At 45.1% G+C, this 21,220-nt stretch overlaps 2 protein-coding genes and 1 non-coding gene across 4 annotated transcripts in view; all 3 read left to right on the top strand.

The window, feature by feature from the left end:
• Positions 1-15,823, top strand: part of LOC110203046 (inverted formin-2-like) — a 62,177-nt gene extending 46,354 nt beyond the window's left edge. Inside the window, exons 3-8 of one of the 2 annotated variants that reach the window (XM_020979471.2) lie at positions 1,098-1,213; positions 1,678-1,837; positions 3,489-3,522; positions 8,032-8,173; positions 9,812-9,953; positions 15,549-15,823. In XM_020979471.2, the coding sequence (XP_020835130.1) occupies positions 1,098-1,213; positions 1,678-1,837; positions 3,489-3,522; positions 8,032-8,173; positions 9,812-9,953; positions 15,549-15,823 (869 nt within the window). Of the gene's footprint in view, positions 1-1,097; positions 1,214-1,677; positions 1,838-3,488; positions 3,527-8,031; positions 8,174-9,811; positions 9,954-15,548 lie in introns of those variants that run through there. The other variant, XM_020979472.2, reaches the window with a different exon arrangement.
• On the top strand, positions 5,355-5,476 carry LOC144456089 (U6atac minor spliceosomal RNA). The gene has a single exon (XR_013484992.1). It is a non-coding gene; the product is annotated as a U6atac minor spliceosomal RNA (small nuclear RNA).
• Positions 15,824-15,837: 14 nt separating the features above from the next.
• The window catches only part of LOC110203045 (inverted formin-2-like), a 29,999-nt gene continuing 24,616 nt past the window's right edge, over positions 15,838-21,220 (top strand). Inside the window, exon 1 of the mRNA XM_078150385.1 lies at positions 15,838-16,294. Within this exon, the coding sequence (XP_078006511.1) occupies positions 15,838-16,294 (457 nt within the window). The remainder of the gene's footprint in view (positions 16,295-21,220) is intronic.

Below are 21,220 nucleotides of genomic sequence, written 5' to 3'. Positions count from 1 at the left end.
TTTGGGGGTGGGAGTCCTGAAGGAAGGGGGGCCCTACTCTGCATGGCATCCCCTGAGGCTCTGAATGCCTTCCACTGAGTAGCTGGAAGATAGCTAGCAAGTGACACAGAGGAAGCACCCCAAGTGCCCGTGGGCGTAGCCTGGCTCGGTTAGCTTCTATTCAGGACTTATTCTTTCTACCCAAGTGCTTCAGAAAGCAGGTCAGGGGAAAAAAAACCAAAAACCCCACATACAACTAATGAGGTTGAGGGAAGACAAAGTCGGGTACCCAGCCTGCATCTATCAAAATAACAGTTGGTGCTGAGTTTAAAAAAAAAAAAGACACATTTACATGTGCCAGCCGGAAGAGAAAAATTCTCACAGAAAAATCCTTAGAGTGGGCTGGGTATTGACAGCCAGGGAACCTGGAGCTAACAGACCGAGGGTGAAGGTGCTAGGTCCTGATGCTTCTAAGGGTCCCTAGAAACCGGTCATGACTTCTGGAGCCAGTGCTGAGCCAAAGTTTTACCAGGACAGCTTATTAGATGACCGGGATTTAAAGCTCTAGACCGATAAGACTGCTTATTCCAGGAGAGGGCAAACTGGTTTCTCAAGAAGAAACACAGAATAGACAGACCTGAAGATCTGTTCTAAGCCTTGCAGACAGAACAGCCTTGTGCTGACCCAGTTGTGGAAGAGGAGCTAGAGCAAGAAACTTGGGCCCCTCCCACCCTCAGGGAGCTCAGAGTTCTAGAGACAGGAAGACCCCAGCCCTTCCTCAGAGAACTTGGGGTCTAGGGAGAGAAAACACAGAAGACAATTAGAAAGCAATATGGAATATCATGTGGCCTGTATGGTGAACTGGGGCAACTCACTACCCTTTTCTTAGCCTATGGTTCCCCATCTATTAAATGAGATATTGGACGTACTCTGTGGATCCTAAGGGGCCTTCCAACCATGGCCTTCTGAGATCCTTGAGTGGTTTAAACTGTCAGTGTTAAAGAAATTGAAGTCAGGCAGAGCTCCCTGTTGATTAGGTTTCCTTATTTGGAGGGACAGTGAATATGGCACTTGGGGAAGAAAGAATGCCTTTCACATTCTCATTTTTCTCTCTGCAGCTCTGGACACCTCTAATGTGATGGTCAAAAAGCAAGTGTTTGAGCTGTTAGCTGCCCTCTCTATCTACTCCCCTGAAGGCCACAAGCAAATTCTGGATGCCCTGGACCACTATAAGGTAAAATGGAGACAAAATGCTGGCCCCTAGTTAGCCCAGAAGGAGCCTGGAAGTCATAGTGATGGACTCATAGCAACTGAGAGGCCAGGGAACCTCCTACCTGGAATTCTGTGCCAACAAGAGAGACCCCCAGTCACTCACGAACACACACCACTGCTGGGCAGCCTTATGTGCAGAGTCCAGGACTCTGCCTTGGAGAGTATCCAGTCTGAGGAGATGAGGCAGGACTCTGTGCCAGTGTGAGAGGGAGACACGGCTTTGTCCTCAGTGAGCCCCTAGTCTAAGGGGGACAGATGGGATGGACATAAGTGAAGATTCCCTAACAATGTCCATAGAGACTTCCTGGTCAGATGCTAAGGACTAGTGGCTGTCACTTCAAGTCATAGCCAATAGGGCTATCTGGGCAAGGTGGGGAATGGGACTCAGCTGAGAACTCTGATCTCCCTCATATCCCTTATACCCAGGTGGTCAAGAGCCAGCAGTACCGCTTCAGTGTAATCATGAATGAGCTCTCCAACACAGACAATATTCCCTACATCATCACCCTGCTGAGCGTCATCAATGCCATCATCTTGGGCACCGAGGAGCTCAGGGCCCGAACTCAGCTCCGGAATGAGTTCATTGGTAAGAAGCCAAGAAGGAAACCTTGGCATTTACCCGATGATAAAAACTTGCCCTCATTTCTGTAGCCCACAAAGTCTACAAAGCACTGGAACCACAACAACCCTGGAAGGGAGGGAAGAAGGGAGTGCAGATATTTTACAGTTGAGAAAATGGAGGCCCAGAGAAGGGAAAGGACTTGCCCAGGGTCATATGGCTAGTAAATGACTGAGCTTGGACTTGCAGTCAGCTCTTTGGACCCCAAAGACCACTGCCTTTTTTTAAAAAAAAAATTTATTTTATTTTTATTTATGGAATAAAACAAGCGTTTCCATAACATAGTACAATAAAAAAGATAATTGTACATGAAACTGCAAATCTACTATGCGCAACTTGCTATTCCTTCCAAATAATACGACAAAATTATCATGTAAATTTCTTTTTTTCTTCCCTCCCCCCTACCCTAGAGATGGCCACCATTAGACACAAATAGGTATATATATGTAAAATTATTCTATCCATACTTCTGTTTATCAGTTCTTTCTCTGGATGCAGATAGTGTCTTTCTTCATATGTACCATAGACAATGAAGCAGTATCACTAATGAATCTATATTATAGCATCTAAATTTTTAAAAGAAAAGTTAAATGAATTACAGATGGAGCTAGATAGCAGTACTATAATAGTAGAAGACCATTACTTTTTAGTAATTGACGTTATTTAAATTTTTTCCCTTTGACTATTTCTCCCTGATTATCTGTATAATTGGTACCCCCTCCGTTTGCTGCCCTGGAGACCCTCTGCGGGCATCCTCACCTTCCCAGAACCCTCACTTTCAACTAATCCTCCTAGGGCAGATAATCTCTGCATTTCTAAAACAAACTTTTACAAGTGTTACATATAATCTCAGGCCAACCTTGAGCACCAGGCCGCTGCCTTCCTACTGTAGGTACGCTTCACCATCCAGAGAAGCCTTGTCCCCTTTCAGAGCAAGTCAAGCATCAATTCCACCTAAGCTTTCCTGGCTCAAACCATGTGAGGAAACTCCACTGTGTCTTTAGAATTTCCTTAGAGGCAGCAAACCTTCCTCCTCTCATTGGAGCAGAGGGTAGAAGTGTGGTGTGGAGTCCCAGCTGTTGAGAACGGGTCTAGAGACAGCCAGTCTGAATTATTTGGTGTCTCCCCTTACCCCACCCCAGGCACTCACCAATCAGAAGTGGAGGGGAGGATGGAGATGAAAGGGTATAGTCAAGATATGTGGTCCCTAAGGCAAGGCAGTTCCTGAGAAGGTGGTGGCCTGGGGATTGTGGGTTGGAGGGAACTACCTAGGTTGTCTTTGGTTTGCAGTTTTCATAGTTACATGGTGCAGTGGAAAGACTGGAAGTCCCCCCACCCACAGTCGGGAGCCTAGGCTCAGGTCTTGTCTTTGTCCTTAGCTAGCTGCTATTCTTTCCCTTCTTTGGGTATCATTTTCCTTACCTGTCAAACCCAGAATAACAGGCCTTTCCTCACCTTCCTCCCCACCACCTCTCACAGCAATTAAATAAAGATAGAGCAGTGTTCATCTACGGATATAGCTCTACCAAGTCAAGATAACATACTCCTTAACCAATGAACGTCACTGACCTATCTAAGGTAACAAGTGCAAAAACTGCTTTTGGTTTGATTTTCTCAGGTCTCCAATTGCTGGATGTTTTAACCAAACTGAGGTAAGGTTCCTGTTTTCCTCATCCCTCACCCTTCTTCCTAACCCCAGCCCAATTCACTTTCATATTTAAGTGTGTGTCCCCAAATGCCCTCCAGGCTTTCTTCCTGCCCCATCCCCTTCCCATCCACCCCCTTCCAAAACAGCTACCGATGCAAAACCCTTCTCAGGCTGGGTACCCCGAGGAAAGTCTTTGTACAGTTCTTCCTTGTCTCTCCAGCAGGGGGCATCCTGGCACTCTCAGCCTTGTATCCCATCACGAGTCAGGAATAATAGGATCAGACATTTAGAACTGAAATATAAAGAAAGAGATCTTGGCGGGGCAAATCCAGCCCTCTCTTTTTATAAATGAGGAAACTGAGAACTAGAGAAGGAAGTGACATGCCTGAGGTCACATACATGCTAATAAGTAGTAGAACCTGAACTTCAACCCAGGTCCTCGGACTGTAAAATGCAGCCTTTTTTCTGCTGTACCACACTACCTGTGGTCATCATTCAGAACAATCCGTGCTATTAGGAAGTATTTTCTTAATCATAACTAGAATCCCTCATTCAGGGGTTTAGTAGCAAATGTTTAACAACTGGCTCTCCAACACATTTTTAATTTTAATCTGCATTATTAACGCGTTCTCCACCACTTTCTTAAGTCTAGACAATCAATAAAACAGCAACAGTAATAATAGCTATCATTTATATAGAGCTTGGTATGTGCCAGGCACTGTGCTTAGCACTTTACAAATATTATTTTATTTGATCCTCAGAACAACCTTAGGAGGTAGATGCTATTACTGCCCACGTTTTACAGTTGAGGAAATTGAGGCAAAAAGCAGTAAAAACGACTTGCTCAAAGGCACATGGCCAGTAAGCGTCTGAGGCCAGATTCAAACTCAGGTTTTGGGCCCAGTACTTTATGCACTGGCCACCTAGCTGCCTTGAGAAATCAAATCCCAGGGGCAGCTAGGATAGAGCACCAGCCTTGGAGTCAGGAGGACCCGAGTTCAAATCTGGCCTCAGACACATAACACTTACTAGCTGTATGACCTTGGGCAAGTCACTTAACCCCATTGCCTAACACCCCTCCCCACAAAAAAATAAGAGAAATCAAATCTTGATTTGTAACATTTGCTCATTTCCAAGGTGCAAATGCTCATACTTAAAATTTAAGATTTGGCTCTAAGAGATGGTAGGGGCCATCTCCAGTACTCTCTTGCTTGTGCTATACCTCGAGCCAACCATTATATGCTGAACTCACGGGATGGGGGAGTAGAACAGTAAATGTCATCTTAGAAGGATCTGTGACTTAATCCTTGTGAATGTTCCCTCTAGCCATGTAGGTTCACAGCCCATCCATGCCTGTCCATCTTCTGCCACTCTCCTTAGTGATGACTCAGTCTTGAGATCGTGGCACTGCAGACTCCCCATCTGAACTGAGTTACTGTATGGATTAGTCATAGTCTTAATCACCTAGTTATAGGGTCCCTCTCACTTGGCTTCACTGGAATGGAGTCAGAAGCTCTTGGAAATGGCCTCAGAGGTTTCTGTGCCACCTCATAAAATCCCTCTATTGTCCTCTTCAAGCAAGGGTGTGTGGGTAAATATTTAACAACCCAGCTTGGAGGAAGGAGGGATGCACTGATGACACATTTTTAAAGCTTAATCTGTATTAGTAACAAGTTATCTGTCACTTCCTTGCATCTAGACAATCACAATGATAAATCAAGCACTGATTTATGGCACCTGCCACTTTCCAAGGTCTAAATGTCTAAACTGAAAATTTAACCGTTGGGTCTCGTGAGCCCTTTGGAACTGACTGCAGCATACCCCTGCCTACCGGTAGTCACGTGGGAAAGAAAGAAAGTTAGTACTCCTCTGGAGAAGGCCAGAAGAGCTTCTAGTGACTTTTAGTCACATACAGATATAACAGTGCCACTTACTCAGTGGCATTTCACCATGTTTCCTTAGGCAAGTAGGTGGCACTCTGGATAGAGCCCTGCCTTTGAAGTCATGAAGTCAACCAACATCTTTTAAATGTCTATTAATAGGGGGCAGCTAGGTGGCACAGTGGATAGAGCACTGGCCCTGAAGTCAAGAGGACCTGAGTTCAAATCCAGCCTCAGACCAAACACTTGACACTTAGTAGCTGTGTGACCCTGGGCAAGTCACTTAACCCCAATTGCCTTAAAAAAAAAGTCTATTAATATGTTCCCAGAACTATGTTAAACTCTGGGGATGCAAAGAAGGGGGCGGGGAACACTCCCTGCCCTCAAAGAGGTCACAGTCAAATGAGGGAGATGATAAGCAAATAAGTATGTCCAAACAAGATGCAAATGGGATAAATTGGGGGTGATCACCAGAGGGAAGGAACTAGCAAAGAAGACCCAAGTTTGAATCCTGCCTCAGCTAGTTACCCACTGTGCAGCTCTGGACAAGTCATTTAACATCCCTGAGCCTTCGAGGCAGCAAACCTTCCTCCTCCCATTGGAGCAAAGGATAGGAGTATGGTGTGGAGTCCCAGCTGTTTAAAAATTGAAGGACTGGACTTCGTGGCCTGTAGGGTTCCTCACAGCTCTGAATCTGTAATCCTGTGATCCAGCTGTTCCTTGAAATTCAGGGTTTATAACCCAAGGCACTCTACTTTTGAGTGGCTCTTACTGAGAGGACATTTTTCCTTCCATCAAACTGAAACCTGCCTCCTGATGCAGCTTTTGTCTGGGATTCTCAGCTGTGCCCTGTGGAGCTGATCTGAAGAAGCACCAGACAGCCTCCAAACACTTGAAGACAGCTCTCTAAGCCTTCTCTTCCCCAGGCTAAATGTTCTCAGTTCCTTCAGTTGGGTCTCATTCATCTTGGGCACCATTTTCTTCCTCATCCTGGTTGCCTTCATTCACCTCCAAGCCCACTTTGGTTTATCTTCGTCCTAACTGAACTCTGTAGAGTAGATATAGGATGATGAGGGTAAGGTACAGCAAAATGATCACTCCTTTACCTTGGACACACTGTTCCTCTATTCACACAGCCTCAGATAAATGTCATGTCATGCTGTTAAGCTTGCAGTCCATTAAAACTCCCAGATCTTTTTTTCATACAAATAGTAGTCTAGCCTGGCCTCCTCCATCCTATTATTAGCACTGATCTTTTTTGTAATCCAGGAGTAGGAATTCATTGACGTTGTCCCTTGTTAAATGTAATCTTATTAGATTTGACCCATCATTATAGCTTTGGGGTTCGATGCTATCATTCAACGTGTTAGAAATCTCTCCCTGCTTTGTATAATTGGAAAATGCTATAGATCTGGGATACTGACAACAGCATAGCACAGGGCCAAGGGACTCTGTTGACTCCCTGACTGACCTCTTTCTAGTTTGATGTTAGATCATTCATCATAACTCTTTGGTTCTTGTTGATCAACCAGGTTCAAATCCATATGACCATATTACCATCTAGATGATCTCTCTTTATATTGTTTGCCTTTGTGAGGCAATTGGGGTTAAGTGACTTGCCCAGGGTCGCACAGCTGGTAAGTATCAAGTGTCTGAGGCCAGATTTGAACTCAGGTCCTCCTGACTGTACGGCCAGTGCTCTATCTACTGCACCACCTAGCTGCCCCTATTTTGTCCCCTTGATGAGAGACTTTGGGAAATGCTTTGCCAACATTAGATATTCTATGCCTAGAGTGTTCCCTGGTCTACCAGTCTAAGTTAAAAAAGGCAATAAGGTTACTCTACTATGACCTGTGCTTGATAGACCCATGTAGGCTTCTAGTGATCAACATTTGAAAGATTGTGTTTGAAAAAGACAGGAGTCCAACTCAAAACAATCCCAGAGACCAAGAAAGTTGGTCTTTCTTGAACATCTATTATGCAAAGGTCAAGAGGCAAGGGAAAGAGACTGGGAGGACATAGACCTAGCCCTCAGAGTTTCACTCGGAAATAGAAGCGGGATCCAATTTGATTCAACAAACATTTATTTAGCACGTCCTCCATGTACAGCCCTGGGGACTCAAAAGATAGAAACGTGTAACCTCACAGCATGGAAAGAATGCACACAAATGACCACACAAATGTCCTGTGACCCTCACAGAAGCAAGACATCAAACCTAGATTTTTGTGGGCTTTGGGACTCAGCCCCTCCGTGGCCTTGTTTGCGTCAGTATCTCCCTGGGAGAGGCCGCATCTCCTTTATTCCTATGTATATGAGAGCTGATTGTTCTCACTGGCTACTGAGTGCCTAGGTAGCAGTAAATTGGCAGCAGGCTGTCCCGCAACGCTCCGAACCTGGACCAGCCGCTTTTTCTCACCCCTGTATGACACATGTGTGAAGTTACTGATACTAGGACCTTCTTGGCTGCTGGGAAGGAACGGTTGCTCAGAGTAGTGGTAGTGCCTGTCCTTGGGCGGATGGGTTAGAGGTGGGCAGCAGAGATCTCTCCCTCTCCTCCTCCCTCCTCCCCCCCCCCCACCACATACCTACCCCCCCACCTCAGTTCTACTTCCTACTCTTCCTCCTGCTGCAGAGACATTGAAGATGTGGACCTCCTGATCCAGTGTGAGACCTTTGAGGAGGCCAAGTCTGAGGATGATGAGGAGCTGCTCAGAGTCTGCGATGGGATTGACATGAGCAATCACCAGGAAGTCTTCTCCACTCTGTTTAATAAGGTCAGGGGAAATCCAAGGGAAGGAGGCAGCCTTTGCTCTGGATAATGAGCTATAGCTAAAGATAAAGGGGAATTAGTGTAGGGGAAAGGGAAGGAATACTCCATATAGAATTAGAGGTTCAGTCATTTTTCAGTCATATCCAACTCTTCGTGACTCCATTTGGGGTTTTCTTGGCAGAGATACTGAAGTAGTTTGCCATTTCCTTCTCCAGCTTACTTTACAGATGAGGAAACTGAGGCAAACAGGGTTAAGTGATTTGCCCAGAGTCACATAGCTAGTAAGTGTCTGAGGCTAGATTTGAACTCAGGAAGATGAGTCTTTCTGACTTCAGGCTTGGTACTCTATCCACTATACCACCCAGGTATCGCAGAGTTAGAAGACCAGTATTCAAATCCCAACCCTGAGTTTGTGTGACTTTGGACAAGTCAGCTTCCCTGAGCTTCAATAACCTCACTTATAAAACTGGAAGGGAAGGGAAGGGAAGAGAGGACAGGATGAAATAATCTAGAAGGTCCCTTCAGCTCTAAATCTTGGGAATGGCCTTTGAGTGAGATGGTGGTGAAATGTGGGAAAAGAGTGAATTGGTACAAATTTAATGTCCAGAATAAGGGAGATAATATCCTCAATGCCTGCTACTCTGGTCATACCATAGCCAGAGAATGGGCAAATTGTGTAAATGGTAACCAGTTCTGGTCACTACATTTTAAGAAGGCCTTGGACAAAGTGGAGTATATCTTAGAGGAGAACTGACACAGGAAGAGAAATAAATACTAGGACATAAGAGGATCAGCTAGGGACTTTGAGCCTGGAAAAGAAGGCCTTTGGGAGATGAAAGATTCATTGAAGGAATCTTAGAACATAGGATGGATGTTAGGGCCAAGAGAGGCCTTAAAGATTATTTAACCCAAAAAACTTATTTCATGCATGAAGAAACTAGAGAGGAAAAGGGACTTGGGTAAGGTCACACAGCTTGTTAATGGCAGTCTGGTGATCAAATTCAACTCTTTCGCAGTAAGTGTTCTACTGAACCACACTGTTCATCACCATTAGTCAATAAGTGTTTAATAAACATATACTATATCCCAGGCTCTGTACTGGGGATACAAAGAAAGACCTTCAGATCAGAAGGGCTGACAACTGGAAGAAAGATTTGTTTTTCTTGGTCCTAGGGGGCAGACCTAGGAGTGAGATGGGGAAATTAAAAGCAGACAAATTTAAGTTCAATATGAGGGGAAATTTTTTTCTATTTACAGATGCCTAACAATAAAATAGACTATTTAGTGAGGTAATGAGTTCCCTGTCACAATCAGTGTTTAAGCAGAGGTTAGGTGATCCTGTCAGGATTACAGAGGACATGCCTGCTCTTAGGGGACAGGTTGGATAAGAGATTTCTGAGGTCCCTTTCAGCTCTAAGATTCTAGGATTCTATAGCCTTGGTCAGGGCTTGACTTGGGGAGACACTGAGGCAAAGGTAGAACAGGGTGATCCGAACCTCTGAACCATTAGCCCTTGGACATGGCCTAAGGAACAGGCCTGGTTGGCCCCGGGCTGGGGCACATCGTGAGGAGGTGGGGAGGAGGAATCATGAGAAGGGGACTGGGGATGATTCTGACCACAGGTCCTTCTCTTGGCTTCCAGGTGAGCTGCTCCCCCATCTCAGTCCAACTCCTCTCTGTCCTGCAAGGTCTCCTGCACCTGGAACCCACCCACCACTCGAGCTTGCTGCTGTGGGAAGCCCTGGAGATCATGGTGAACAGAGCTGTGCTCTTAGCCAGTGATGGTGAGGATTGACCCCAGATTACCTTCTCCATCCTCAGGTTTTGTCTCATACAACATTGTACAGTGTGGCCTCCCTCCCACCTTCTCCCTTTCCAAGGGCCTGCTCCGAACCTTGCCTAGCCCTCTTCCCACTCAAATTCTTACTGCTTTAAATCCTGTTTCAGAAGAGATCTGATCATTGCAGCTACACTAAGGTGTAAATGACTGGCAATGCAATCTCTACACTAGGAAACTGCCCTCAGGACAACAAACAGGTTGAGAGGGCAATTCTGAACCCATAGAAAAAATTACTTCCAAGGTCATTCCCAAGACCTGAGCTTCTGTGATTCTATAAAGGAGGTGCTAATGGTGGAGTTTCATTCACCTTTCCAGGTAAGTGGGAGAGAACTCTTTGGGCCAGGGGCCACTTTGATGACCTCCCCCCCCCCCATCATACTGGATAGGCGACCTAGTGCTTACACAAGGTCAAGTCTTGAAGAAACCTAGATTCTTAAATCCCATTCTGGCACTAACTTTCTCTGTGACCCAGGGCAAGCCACTGCCCTCCTGGTATTCACTTACCTCTTTGGTAAAATAAGAAGGTTGGATAAGATAATAAAAATAATAGCAATAATAACTCACATATCTACAGTTTAAGGGTTAGAAAGTGCTTTCCTCACAACAACTCTGTGAGGTGTACGTAGTACAAATGTTATCTCTATTTTATAACTGAAGAAACTGTAATTGTGGGGTTGATTTTCCCAGAATCATAGGGCTGACAAGAGGCAGAACTGGGACACAAACACCAATATCTTCTCAATTCCATATCCCCACCCGACTCTATTATACTATTCCAGCTTTGACGTTCTTTGTCTGCTCTGATATCCTATAAAGCCAGCCATTTATCCCAGTACTTATTCCTTCTTAGCACCCATACCTAGCACTCTGCCTAGCCACAGTACTCCCTTGAGGTTCTAGCCTGTCTCTAGGAGATATTGAGGCACACAGTGTAATGTTTCTGAGAGGAAAAGGAAAGCTCTCAGGAGAGGCTGAGAGAATGGGGTGAAATAAACTGATCTCTAAGCTCCCTTCTAACTCATTTTAGTCCAAGGAAGGAGAGGAGAGATCTCAGCCCTAACCCTTTCCTATGGCCATCCTCACCCCCCACCCCTGGTTCCCAAACTTGCAGGAGTCCCCAAGCCTGCTCAGAGGGCATCTAGCCTCACCCAGACCTGAACAGGAGTCCCATCTTCAGCATCCCCCCAAATTGGTCCTCTAGCGATCACATTTTCCTAAGGTCACCCATTCTGCTGTGGAGACAGGGTGGTTCTGATGGTAACTTTTTACTCAGATTGAGCTGACATCTGGCAACTTCCACTCACTTCTGCTTTCTTGGATCAAGCAAAACATGTCCGGTCCTCCTTTTACTAGTGCTTGGAAGCAGTGATTATGACCCCATCCCTCATATTCTCCAGGCTAAACATCCTCGATTTCTTCACCTGACCCTCATGGCATGTTCTCTAGTCACCTCATCCTCTCGTTGCCCTCCTGTGGGCATAGGAAGATATGGCACAGGAACTGAACAGAGAGAGAGAGACAGAGACAGAGACAGAGAGAGAAAGGGAGGGAGAGGGAGATTTTCAGTCATTTTTAATCCCGTCTGATTCTTCATTTTGGTGTTTTTTTGGCAGAGATACTGGAGTGGTTTGCTATTTTCTTCTCTGACTCATTTTCCAAATAAGGAAACTGAGGCAAACAAGGTTAAGTAATTTGCCCAGGGTCACACAGCTAGCAAATGTCTGAGGTCAAATCTGAATTCTGGTCTTCCTGACTCCAGGCCAACACTCTATTCACTGCACCACCTAGCTGAACACAGTCCTCCATGTGTGCCCTGACCAGAGCTGGAGGATAGTAAGATGACTTTTGTATTCAGGACACACTGCCTCACTTAATACAGCCTAAGTTCCTATCTACTGTTTGGAATACTGTTGACTCCTATAGCTTGCAGTCCACTAAAACCTCCAGCTCTTTTTCACAGGTATTCTGTGCCTCCTCCACACTGTACTTGTGGAGTTTGCTTTTTGGGCTGAGCCAAAAACTTTACATATAATCTGATCTGTGTAAGTGAGGAAAACATGGTTCCTGCCCTCTGGGAGCGCAGGTTATCGGGGGAGTGATGAGACTGACTCTTAGAATGGGGCATGATGACTCAGTGGAGTCAGGAGGACCTGAGTTCAATTCGGGCCTCAGACCAAACATTTGACACTTACAAACGTGTGACCCTGGGCAAGTCACTTAATCCCAATTGCCTTCAAAAAAAAAAAAGAATGGGGCATGGTGGGAATATTTGCAGAACTCCCTTGCCCTGGCTAGCCTGCCTTATTGCCATCCTGGACCTTCCCCACAGACTTAGTAGGTCTGGAATGAAGGGGCTGGCAGAGTACATGCCCACACATTAGAGCTCAAAAGAGACTTTAGGGTTCAAGCTCCTCATTTTAAAGATGAGAAAACCAAGGCCTTGAAAAAACAACTAATTTGTTCAAGGTCACAGCCAGTAGGTGACAAAGTCCTTGTCCCATGTGTCTCACTGGGTCATTCAGTACCTATAGAACTGAGTCATAGACTTTTTTAGAGTTGAAAGGAATATGATCCATTTCACATTCCTTATTCTATAGAAAGGGAAATCAAGGCTCAGAGAGGCAGGACTTGTCCACAGTCACCTACCTTGTAAACCAGAGAGCCAGGATTCCAAGCCTGATCTCCTAGTTCTCAGATTCAGAACCTCAGCTTATAAGGATCATAAACCAGTCCCATGTTATGCCAACTACAGTCTAGCCTTTAAATAAGCCCTTTGGAAGAGAATGGGGGCAGAAAACCAGGTGAAGGACAGCCCTTCAGGACCCTCAAACTCCCATAAAGCAGTGACCTGCTTTATGATCTTAACTTGGGGAGAATCAGTCCCCAGATTCAGTTCTTGCTAGGTGAGGCAGGATGACTCTTTGTTCTGTTCTCCAGGATTTAGTGGATGAGTCTGCCTTAAAATAACAAGATTTAGAGCTGGAAAAGACCAGGACCTTCAAGATGAGGCCCCTAGAAAAATGTGAGTTTAAGCAGGCACTGTAGGAACAGAAATCAGAACCAGTGGATAAGAACATAAAAGTTTATGGGTTCTTAGGGATCGTCTGGTCCAACCGGCTCACTTTACAGAGGAAAATGAGTTTAAGAGAAGGGAAGGGACTCACCCAAGGTCACAGGCCAGCCTTTTGGAGCCAAGTGTCCATCCTAGAACATTCCCTTCTGGTGACTCAGGCCCCTGAAATCAAGAGCCTTAAGGAGCTCCCAGCTGGGGAGAGTCATGGGCCACAGGGCAAGTTAAACCCTCTGCCCTGGAGCTCCCTGCTGACAGAGGCTTGGGAGGCCCTGAGAATGTGCAAGCAGGACACACAGCCAGGATCGGAGGATTTTAGAGCTGGAAGGCCCCTTGGTTTTTTTAAAGTTCCATTTATGTCAATTAACAGGCATTTATTTTCTCCCACCCTTTGGGAAAAAAGAAAAAAAACCCCTCACACAGTCAAGCAAAACAAATTCCTGCAAATATGTATCTTGAATAGGCCCCCCATCTCTCAGGAGGCAGGCGGCTCCACGCTCTGTCTGCTAGAATTGTGGTTGGTCCCTGCATTGTTCTGTATTCTTGAATCTTTCGCAGTTGTTTATCTTGATGGTCTTCTTTTCCTGGATAAATTGTTCTGCTTCAGCTCACTTTATTCTGCTTTAATTCATACAAGTCTGTCTCTTCCCAGTTCCTCTGAAACGGTCCCTTTTGTCATGGCAAGTGAGATGATATTTGAAAAGTATACAGCACAGTGCCTGGCACCCAGTAGGCACTTAATAAATGCGTGTTGCTCTTCCTCTCTTGTCCCCCCACTTCTTAGGGTGCCATAATATTCCAGTACATTCATATCTCATATTTTGTTAAGACCTTCCCCAATTGTTAGATAGCCAGCCCCTTAGTTTCCATTTTTGCCGCCATAGAGAGCCACTATAAATATTTTGGTACATGTGGGACCTTTTCCTGTTTCTTTAATCTTTCTTGACCCATCATTTTACAGAAGAAATGGAGGCCTAGAGAGGGAGAAGAAGGAATATGCCCAGAGGCAAAAGGGTAGCAAGTGGTCAAGTCGGGATTTAAACCCCTTCTGACTAATTTCCCATACTCCTACTGAGCCACAATGATTCTCCATTAGTGTTCACTTTGATTTCCCTAATTGCATCTTCTATGTGGCCTTAGAGACTTTGATCTTAGCTTTGCCCCAGTCTAGGAAGGATGGGCTTTTTTTTTTTCCAATGAAATCCCATTTTTCCACTTTTGAGCTGCTAACCACTTAGCCTCTCTGCCCATTTCTAGACTTCGGTTCTACTTCATTTAAATGGAATCAACCTCTCCAATTCGGGGGAGAAAAAAAGAAAGCTTCAGAAATTTCTAGTCCTACCTATCAAATCCTACCCGTGCAGATCAAGAGCCCCCTCTACAGCCTCCCTGACAGGGTCACTGGCTGCTTGTACCCCTCCAGTGATTCACTATCTCCCAGGCTACCCATACATTATACCTCTGGATAGCGCTAATCAGTTAAGAAGTCTTTTTAGAAAAATGTATCCAATCCAGGTTCATGGTCACCCCCTAATTCTGATCTCTGGGACAAGTAGAACAAATCTAATTCCATCTTTATGCCAGTCTTTTCATACTTGAAGATAATAATTGGGGGTGAGGGGAGGAGGGTTTTAAAACATGATTTAGTGGAAAGAGTACTGAATTTGGAGTCAGAAGCCCAGCTCGGTCACTTCCTAACTGTGTGACCTTGGACAAATCATTTTACTTCTGTACTTCAGGTTTCTTCATCTGTAAAATGAGGGAGTTTAAACTAATACTCTCTTATGATCCCTCCTGGCTTTAAATTTATGATCCTATATGTCCACATATGTCTTTTCTTCTCTAGGCTGTCGACTTTAGAACTTTATTCCTCAAGTAGAAGGGGAAGTGGATAACAGAAGGGGAGTGATAGAAGTGAGGGCAGATTGGGGGAAGGGGTATGCAGAATGCATACTGTCTTGGAGTGGGGTGAGGGGAGAGTTGGAGAGAAAATTTGGAACTCATAATCTTCTGGAAGTGAATGTTGAAAACTAAAAATAAATAAATTAACTTAAGGGGCAGCTAGGTGGCACAGTGGATAGAGCACTGGCCCTGGATTCAGGAGAACCTGAGTTCAAATCCGGCCTCAGACGCATAACACTTACTAGCTGTGTGACCTTGGGCAAGTCACTTAACCTCCTTGCCTGCCCCCCCCAAAAAAAAACAAAAAAAATTTTTTTAATTAATTAATTAAAAAAATATTTTAAGGTAAAAAAGAAAAAAGGAACTTTATTCCTCTTTGATCTCCTGTTTACAAAAGGTCAAAAGGTTTACTTGCCCCCCACCCCACCCCAGTCCAGCTCTTGTGGGGACTGTCCATCCCTTTCTGGCACTCATTGTTCTTTCCTTTTCTACCATTTCTCTGCCCCCTCCCATCTCCCATCATACTTATCTCCCTAATTTTATTCCATCTTTGTCCCTTCCCTGCAGTCCAAGAGAGCAGCATTGAAGAAATAGTGGAGAGACTCCTGTCCATGAAGATGCGGCCTCAGCAGAGCCCCAAGATCTGTAGCAAGGTCAAGACAGCCCATAAGTGTATCCAAGTTAGCTTGGACATAGTGGAACCATCACCAAAGAAGAGCCTGAAGGAAGATGCCTCTGGGCCATCATCAGACAATGGCAGTATAGAGACTGTTAAAGCCATCCATCTGCCCACAGCCTCTGCCACCCCAGAGCCACACCCCCCTCTCCAGTGGCAGCTGTAACCCCCCTCCTTGATATGCCCCCACCGCCTCCCCCTCCACCTCTGCCCAACTTTGCCTGGGCCCCCCCTCCAGCCACTCCTATGTCCAGTAAAACCTGTGTCCCTCCTCCTGCTCCTCCTCCTCCCCCTCCTCCTCCTCTGCCTGGCATGGCAAGGATTTCCTCTACTATTCCTCCTCCTCCCCCTCTGCCTGGCCTGGGTGGCATTCCTCCCCCTCCCCCTCTGCCTGGCCTGGGTGGCATCCCTCCCCCTCCGCCTCTGCCTGGCCTGGGTGGCATCCCTCCCCCTCCGCCTCTGCCTGGCCTGGGTGGCATCCCTCCCCCTCCAATGAATGGCACTGAAGAAATAGTGGTGGCCCAGGTGGACCGTGGTCTGGGTTTTGCAAGAGTTCCAGACCACAGGAAAGTGAACCCTCCTACTCTGAGGATGAAAAAGCTGAACTGGCAGAAACTGCCTTCCAATGTGGTAAGAGGTATGTCTAGTATCAGGGCAACTTCTTCCTGGGCAGCTAGGGAGTAGTTTGTGGAAGAGCAAGTCATGAGAGAAACCAGATATTGCAAAGATGTACAGTGCTCTATTGGAAAAAATAGTGGATTTGGGGTCAGAAGGCCTAGACAAATCCTCTCTCTGCTCTGGGCCTCAGTTTCCCCATTTTAGGGCTCTTCTGACTCTCAAGTCCTCTGCTCCTATGACTCAGCCAGAGCAGCAGGCAGGGAGGAAGGATACTACCCAGATTCATCTCATCTACAATTTTTCCTCTTTTTTCATCTGCATGATTTGATCTGTCCTCAGCTGGTCCCCCATAGCTGCAGAAGTTGGGGGTAGGGATCAAAAACCCCTTCTTTCTCTTTCCCCTTGGCCTTAGTTTCACTGTTGTCTTCGCACCAGCTGCTGGGAGGCAGAACAGGCCATCATCCCAGCCACATCTCTGCAAGGCTCCACCTGCTTTCCTAGATTGCATCCCTGGTTTACATCACCCTCCCCTAGGGAAGGATATACCCAAGAGCCCTTTTGGTTTACAACACTTACTTCAACACTTGAAGGATCCATCATTTTCATCAGTATGAGTCCTCCTTTCACCAACACTGATCTCCACCATCCTTTAGTCCTGGGATTAATAACCTTTTCTATTCCATGAGTCCCTTTGGCAATCTGATGAAGCCTATGGATTCCTTTCCAGAATAATGTTTTTAAATGCATAAAATAAATACATAAGATTACAAAGGAAACTCATTATTGGAATAGTTAGCAAAATACTTAAAAAAAAAAAGGTTCATGGACCCCAGGTTAAGAACCCTTAGCTTAGCGGATGGCTTCATGAGTTAACTGTGGTTGAAAAAATTCCTCCTCTCAAGCCAACCCTTGGAGATGGACCTTTCTGCCCTAAGGCTGGTTCTTGGACAACAGCCACACAACATGTGGCCAAGCTACATAATTCATAGTAGTAGGGAGTGGTAATAGGACCCAGTGGATTTGGATATTGGATTTGGAATCAAGAAGGTCTGGGTTCAGATCCCACTCTGAGCAGTTACTAGCTGTGTAGCTATGGGCAAGCCTATATCTAATGAGCAAGAGAACGGTTACATTGGAGAAGATGATTACTGATTCTCTGCAAAACTAGAGAGCAGGAGGGCCAGATAAAAGCCAAATAAAGGCTTCTCAGTGGCCCATGAATTACTAGGAAAGAACTTTACCAACTTCCACTGAGGAGGTTCATCATATTAATGGTGCACAACTTATTACTGTTGTTAGGGTGACTATTAGTTGACATTTACAGAGCATCTTAAGGTATGCCAAGACGAAAAAGTTTGCAGAGATGTGAACGATTTCATTACAGCCTCATAACAATCCTGTGGGATAAGTACTGCAAGTTTTGTTGTGTTTAGAGATCAGGAAATAAAACTCAGGAAAGAGAAGTGGTTTGCTCCTAATCACACAGCTAGTAATTGCAAGGGACAAGATTTTCCAGATTTTCTGCCTCCAAATCCTGTTCTCAATCCACAGTAAAATTGTACACAGGAGATCTGGCAAGTATACTAAGTGGAAACCCCATACAAGATTAATGAAACTCAAAGTTCATTGTTCTGAAGAAGCTATAGAAAGATTAATACTCCCTTGCCAAAAAAAAAGGAAAAAGACTGACAGACACTCCTAGAGCACATAAAAACCAGGTCAGAAGCCTTCAGAAATACTTTTGGGACCCACAGAAATCTCTTGACCAAACAATAGTAAAGGCTGATAACAGGTACCTACCACTGAATTTGTTGAATGTAACTGAAAGTAGTTTACTTCAAGATGGCACCTGTGACATGGTTAAGATCCAAGAATGGAATTGAAAGGCCCCTAATGATGGGGTACAGGCCCAAGCCAAGACCTTTGATCCTCACCCAAAAAAGAATTTGGGTACCATTTGTCTATGGGCCCCAGAAAACCCTTAAACTTTCCTTGAACTCACTTACTTGGTCAGAGAAGTCTCAAGTGGTTGCCTGAGGCTATAATCCACTCCACTGGACTTTCCTTTCTAGGCCCAATCTCCCAGTTCTTTGTTACCCTAATTAAGCCTAGCTCTCCATTGTCTATTCCTAGATGCCCCATTCAACCTCCAGGACACTCGGATTAGGATTCTCCTAGGACCCTTTCTCCAGTCACCTTAGCTTCAAGATCCTCCCTAAACTCCTCCCCCAGTTACCCCAGCTTCAAGATCCTCCTCCCGGGCCCTCCTCTGGTCACCCCAAACTATTTGGCTGTTTTTAAGATCGATCCTGGCCACCATTTAGGGTCTGAGACTTCCTCATGCCAGTTCAGATTCCTTAAGAGTCTGGCCTATATGGTTCATCTTTAATAAACCTTGTCTTTGGCTGAAAGAAGACTTGGGTCAAATTCTTTTGGGCAGGACCCACATTTCATGATTTTGGGGTCCCAGCACCCCTAGAATTTAAGCTCAACACTAAAAGTGACACCTGCATGAACTCTGCGAACAATAGGACTAAATCATGTGAATTCATTTCTAGAAATGGAAGACTTTATGATAGCAATTTGGGACCAGATCATTGCCATCAGAAGTTACAGAAAGATGATATTCTTAGATGTCTGTACTTAGTAATCAGTGTAGGTCATGCAAAGAATTAGTAGAAACTGTTACATCGCATCTATGACAGGAGCAGTATTTCTAGGTCTGTGCTGTGTAGGCCAGGCTATCTTTTCCTAAGGCCCTACCCCATGCAGGTTAGGTTAGTTACTGTTTTTTCCTTTCTTTGAGACTGGATTGACTAAGGGGACTTCTCCAGATGGTTGCCTCAGTGGCTCACATCAATTCCCTGAGACAACTTTTCCTTTGAGTTCATCTAGAGGTCTTTTGCCTTCCACCCTAGGATTTTTACCTTTCCGTCCTTTTTTTTTTTTAAAGCTTTTTCTGAACATCATTCCAAGGCAGGCCTGAAACTCCCTGACTTTCTTGGCCCCTTAGCCTACTTGCTTGGTATCCTGGACTTAAAGATATTCAGTCCTATTCTCCAGTAACCTTTTCCCCTTCCCCCAAAACTCCCATAATAACTGGTTGCATCATCTGGCAACTTCTCCATCTTTCACTTTAAACCCCATTTCCACACAATCCAAGCCACAATTATGTATTTTCTAGGGTTTATTGACAAGAGAAAAGAGATTTTGCAATAACACACTAGAGGAATGTCATTAGAGTGGGAATTTTTTAAGACCTCCAGGTTCAAACTGGTTAGTCCTACACTTGTCAAGTCATTTGATCAAGCTAAAATGGATCAGCTTTTCCAGTTTCCCAGGCCAGACCTCTGTTTATCACTAACACGGCTGTAAAAACAGCTTTTCAGGATCAGCAGGCCTCCCATTTGGACCATTTGATTTGATGTGCCCTGTTTTCTCACATCCCAAACTTGCCCTAAAGCCCTGTCTGCTTTTGCATTTTCTGTATCAGAGTCATTTCCCTCTCACCCTCTTTAGGAGGTACCCATAGCCACACTCCCCAGGCCAGCAACCAAAAATGTCCTGAATTGTAGGTGAAACAGGTGCCTTCCCCAAGGCCACCGTTTTCCCCTCAGTCATTGGAAAAGTGAGGTAGCAGTGCAAATCTTTACAGAGGAAACAAGCTCAGAGAAGAAGAAATGACTTGGCCAGTTACACAGTGTTTGAGCATTAGAGTTATGTCTGTTCACTCTAAAACCAGTTTTGTCTCCGTTATTCCATATCACCTTCACAGACAGAGCATTGCTCTCATGGCTGTCCTGTCTGAAGCCTCCATCATAGGCCCTTCTGCCTCTAGATCCACACAGCTTACTCCTCCATCCATCCACCCCTGTCCTATTCCCTTTGGAACATATATCTCCCCTCCATTGCAGAGATGTCAGCTGGTCTCCCTCTTGGTCACAGGTTCCCTGGTAGGTCAGTCCAGAAATTTTAGCTCCATAACTAAGTACCACATGTGAGGACATGAGACCCTAGGCTGAAAGGACAGCTAGAGCCAGTCTTACCTAGGGTTTTCTTACTTTCTGACTCTTTGCTAACTCAACCTTTCCTGCCCAGGCCTTTAGGGCTCTCTGGAGGCCTCTCTTTCTGCTTCAGCTTAAACAGAGCAAACTAAGAGCCCAAGATATAGAGCTCAGGGAACCCAATCTTTAATGAACCTTGTCTTTGGCTGAAAGAAGGCTTGGGTAAAATTCTTTGGGACAGGACCTATGTGTTGTGATTTTGGGGTCCCCTAACCTGGTTCCAGAGCCAGTTTTCTGGGGCAGCCAACTCATTCTGATAGACTTCCCTGTGAAAGAGTTGTCAAACATGCAGCCCACAATACTCCCAGAGTGTGGCCTGATTAAAATGTAATTGGAAACCATTTAACAAAATAAATAAAAATAATATAACAGATAAGTCAGTATGCAGTCTGCAGGGATCCTTATATACTGGTTAGTAGCCCACCTTTCTATATCACTGCTGTAAAGGATCCAGCTTGGAACCTTAGACCTTACTGAGCTAGATTTTTGTTAAGAGCTAATGAATGAAAGAAGGAAGGGAGGGAGGAAAAGAGGGACGGAGGGAGAGAGGGAGAATTAAGTACTTATTACGTACCAGGCACTGTGCTAAGCATTGGGAATACAAAAAGAAGCAAAAGACACAGTCCCTGCCCTGAAGGAGTTTACAGTCTAATGGGGGAGACAACAGGAAAACAAATATATACAAACAAACTATGTGCAGAGTAAATAGCAACTAATTAACAGAGAGAAGGCACTGGAAACCTGCTGCTTCCAGGGGTATACTGGTAAATGTTTAATTACCAACTCTCTAAGGAGAGGCGGAGATGTATATAGGACACACTTTTAAGTTTAATCTGCATTGTTAACATTTTCTCCATCATTTTCTTAAGTCTAGACCAGAG

This window comes from Phascolarctos cinereus, unplaced genomic scaffold, assembly GCF_003287225.1.
Source record: "Phascolarctos cinereus isolate Bilbo 61053 unplaced genomic scaffold, phaCin_HiC Scaffold_2;HRSCAF=192, whole genome shotgun sequence".
Classification (NCBI taxonomy): Eukaryota; Metazoa; Chordata; class Mammalia; order Diprotodontia; family Phascolarctidae; genus Phascolarctos; species Phascolarctos cinereus.
This window is presented reverse-complemented; position numbering and strand designations above follow the sequence as displayed.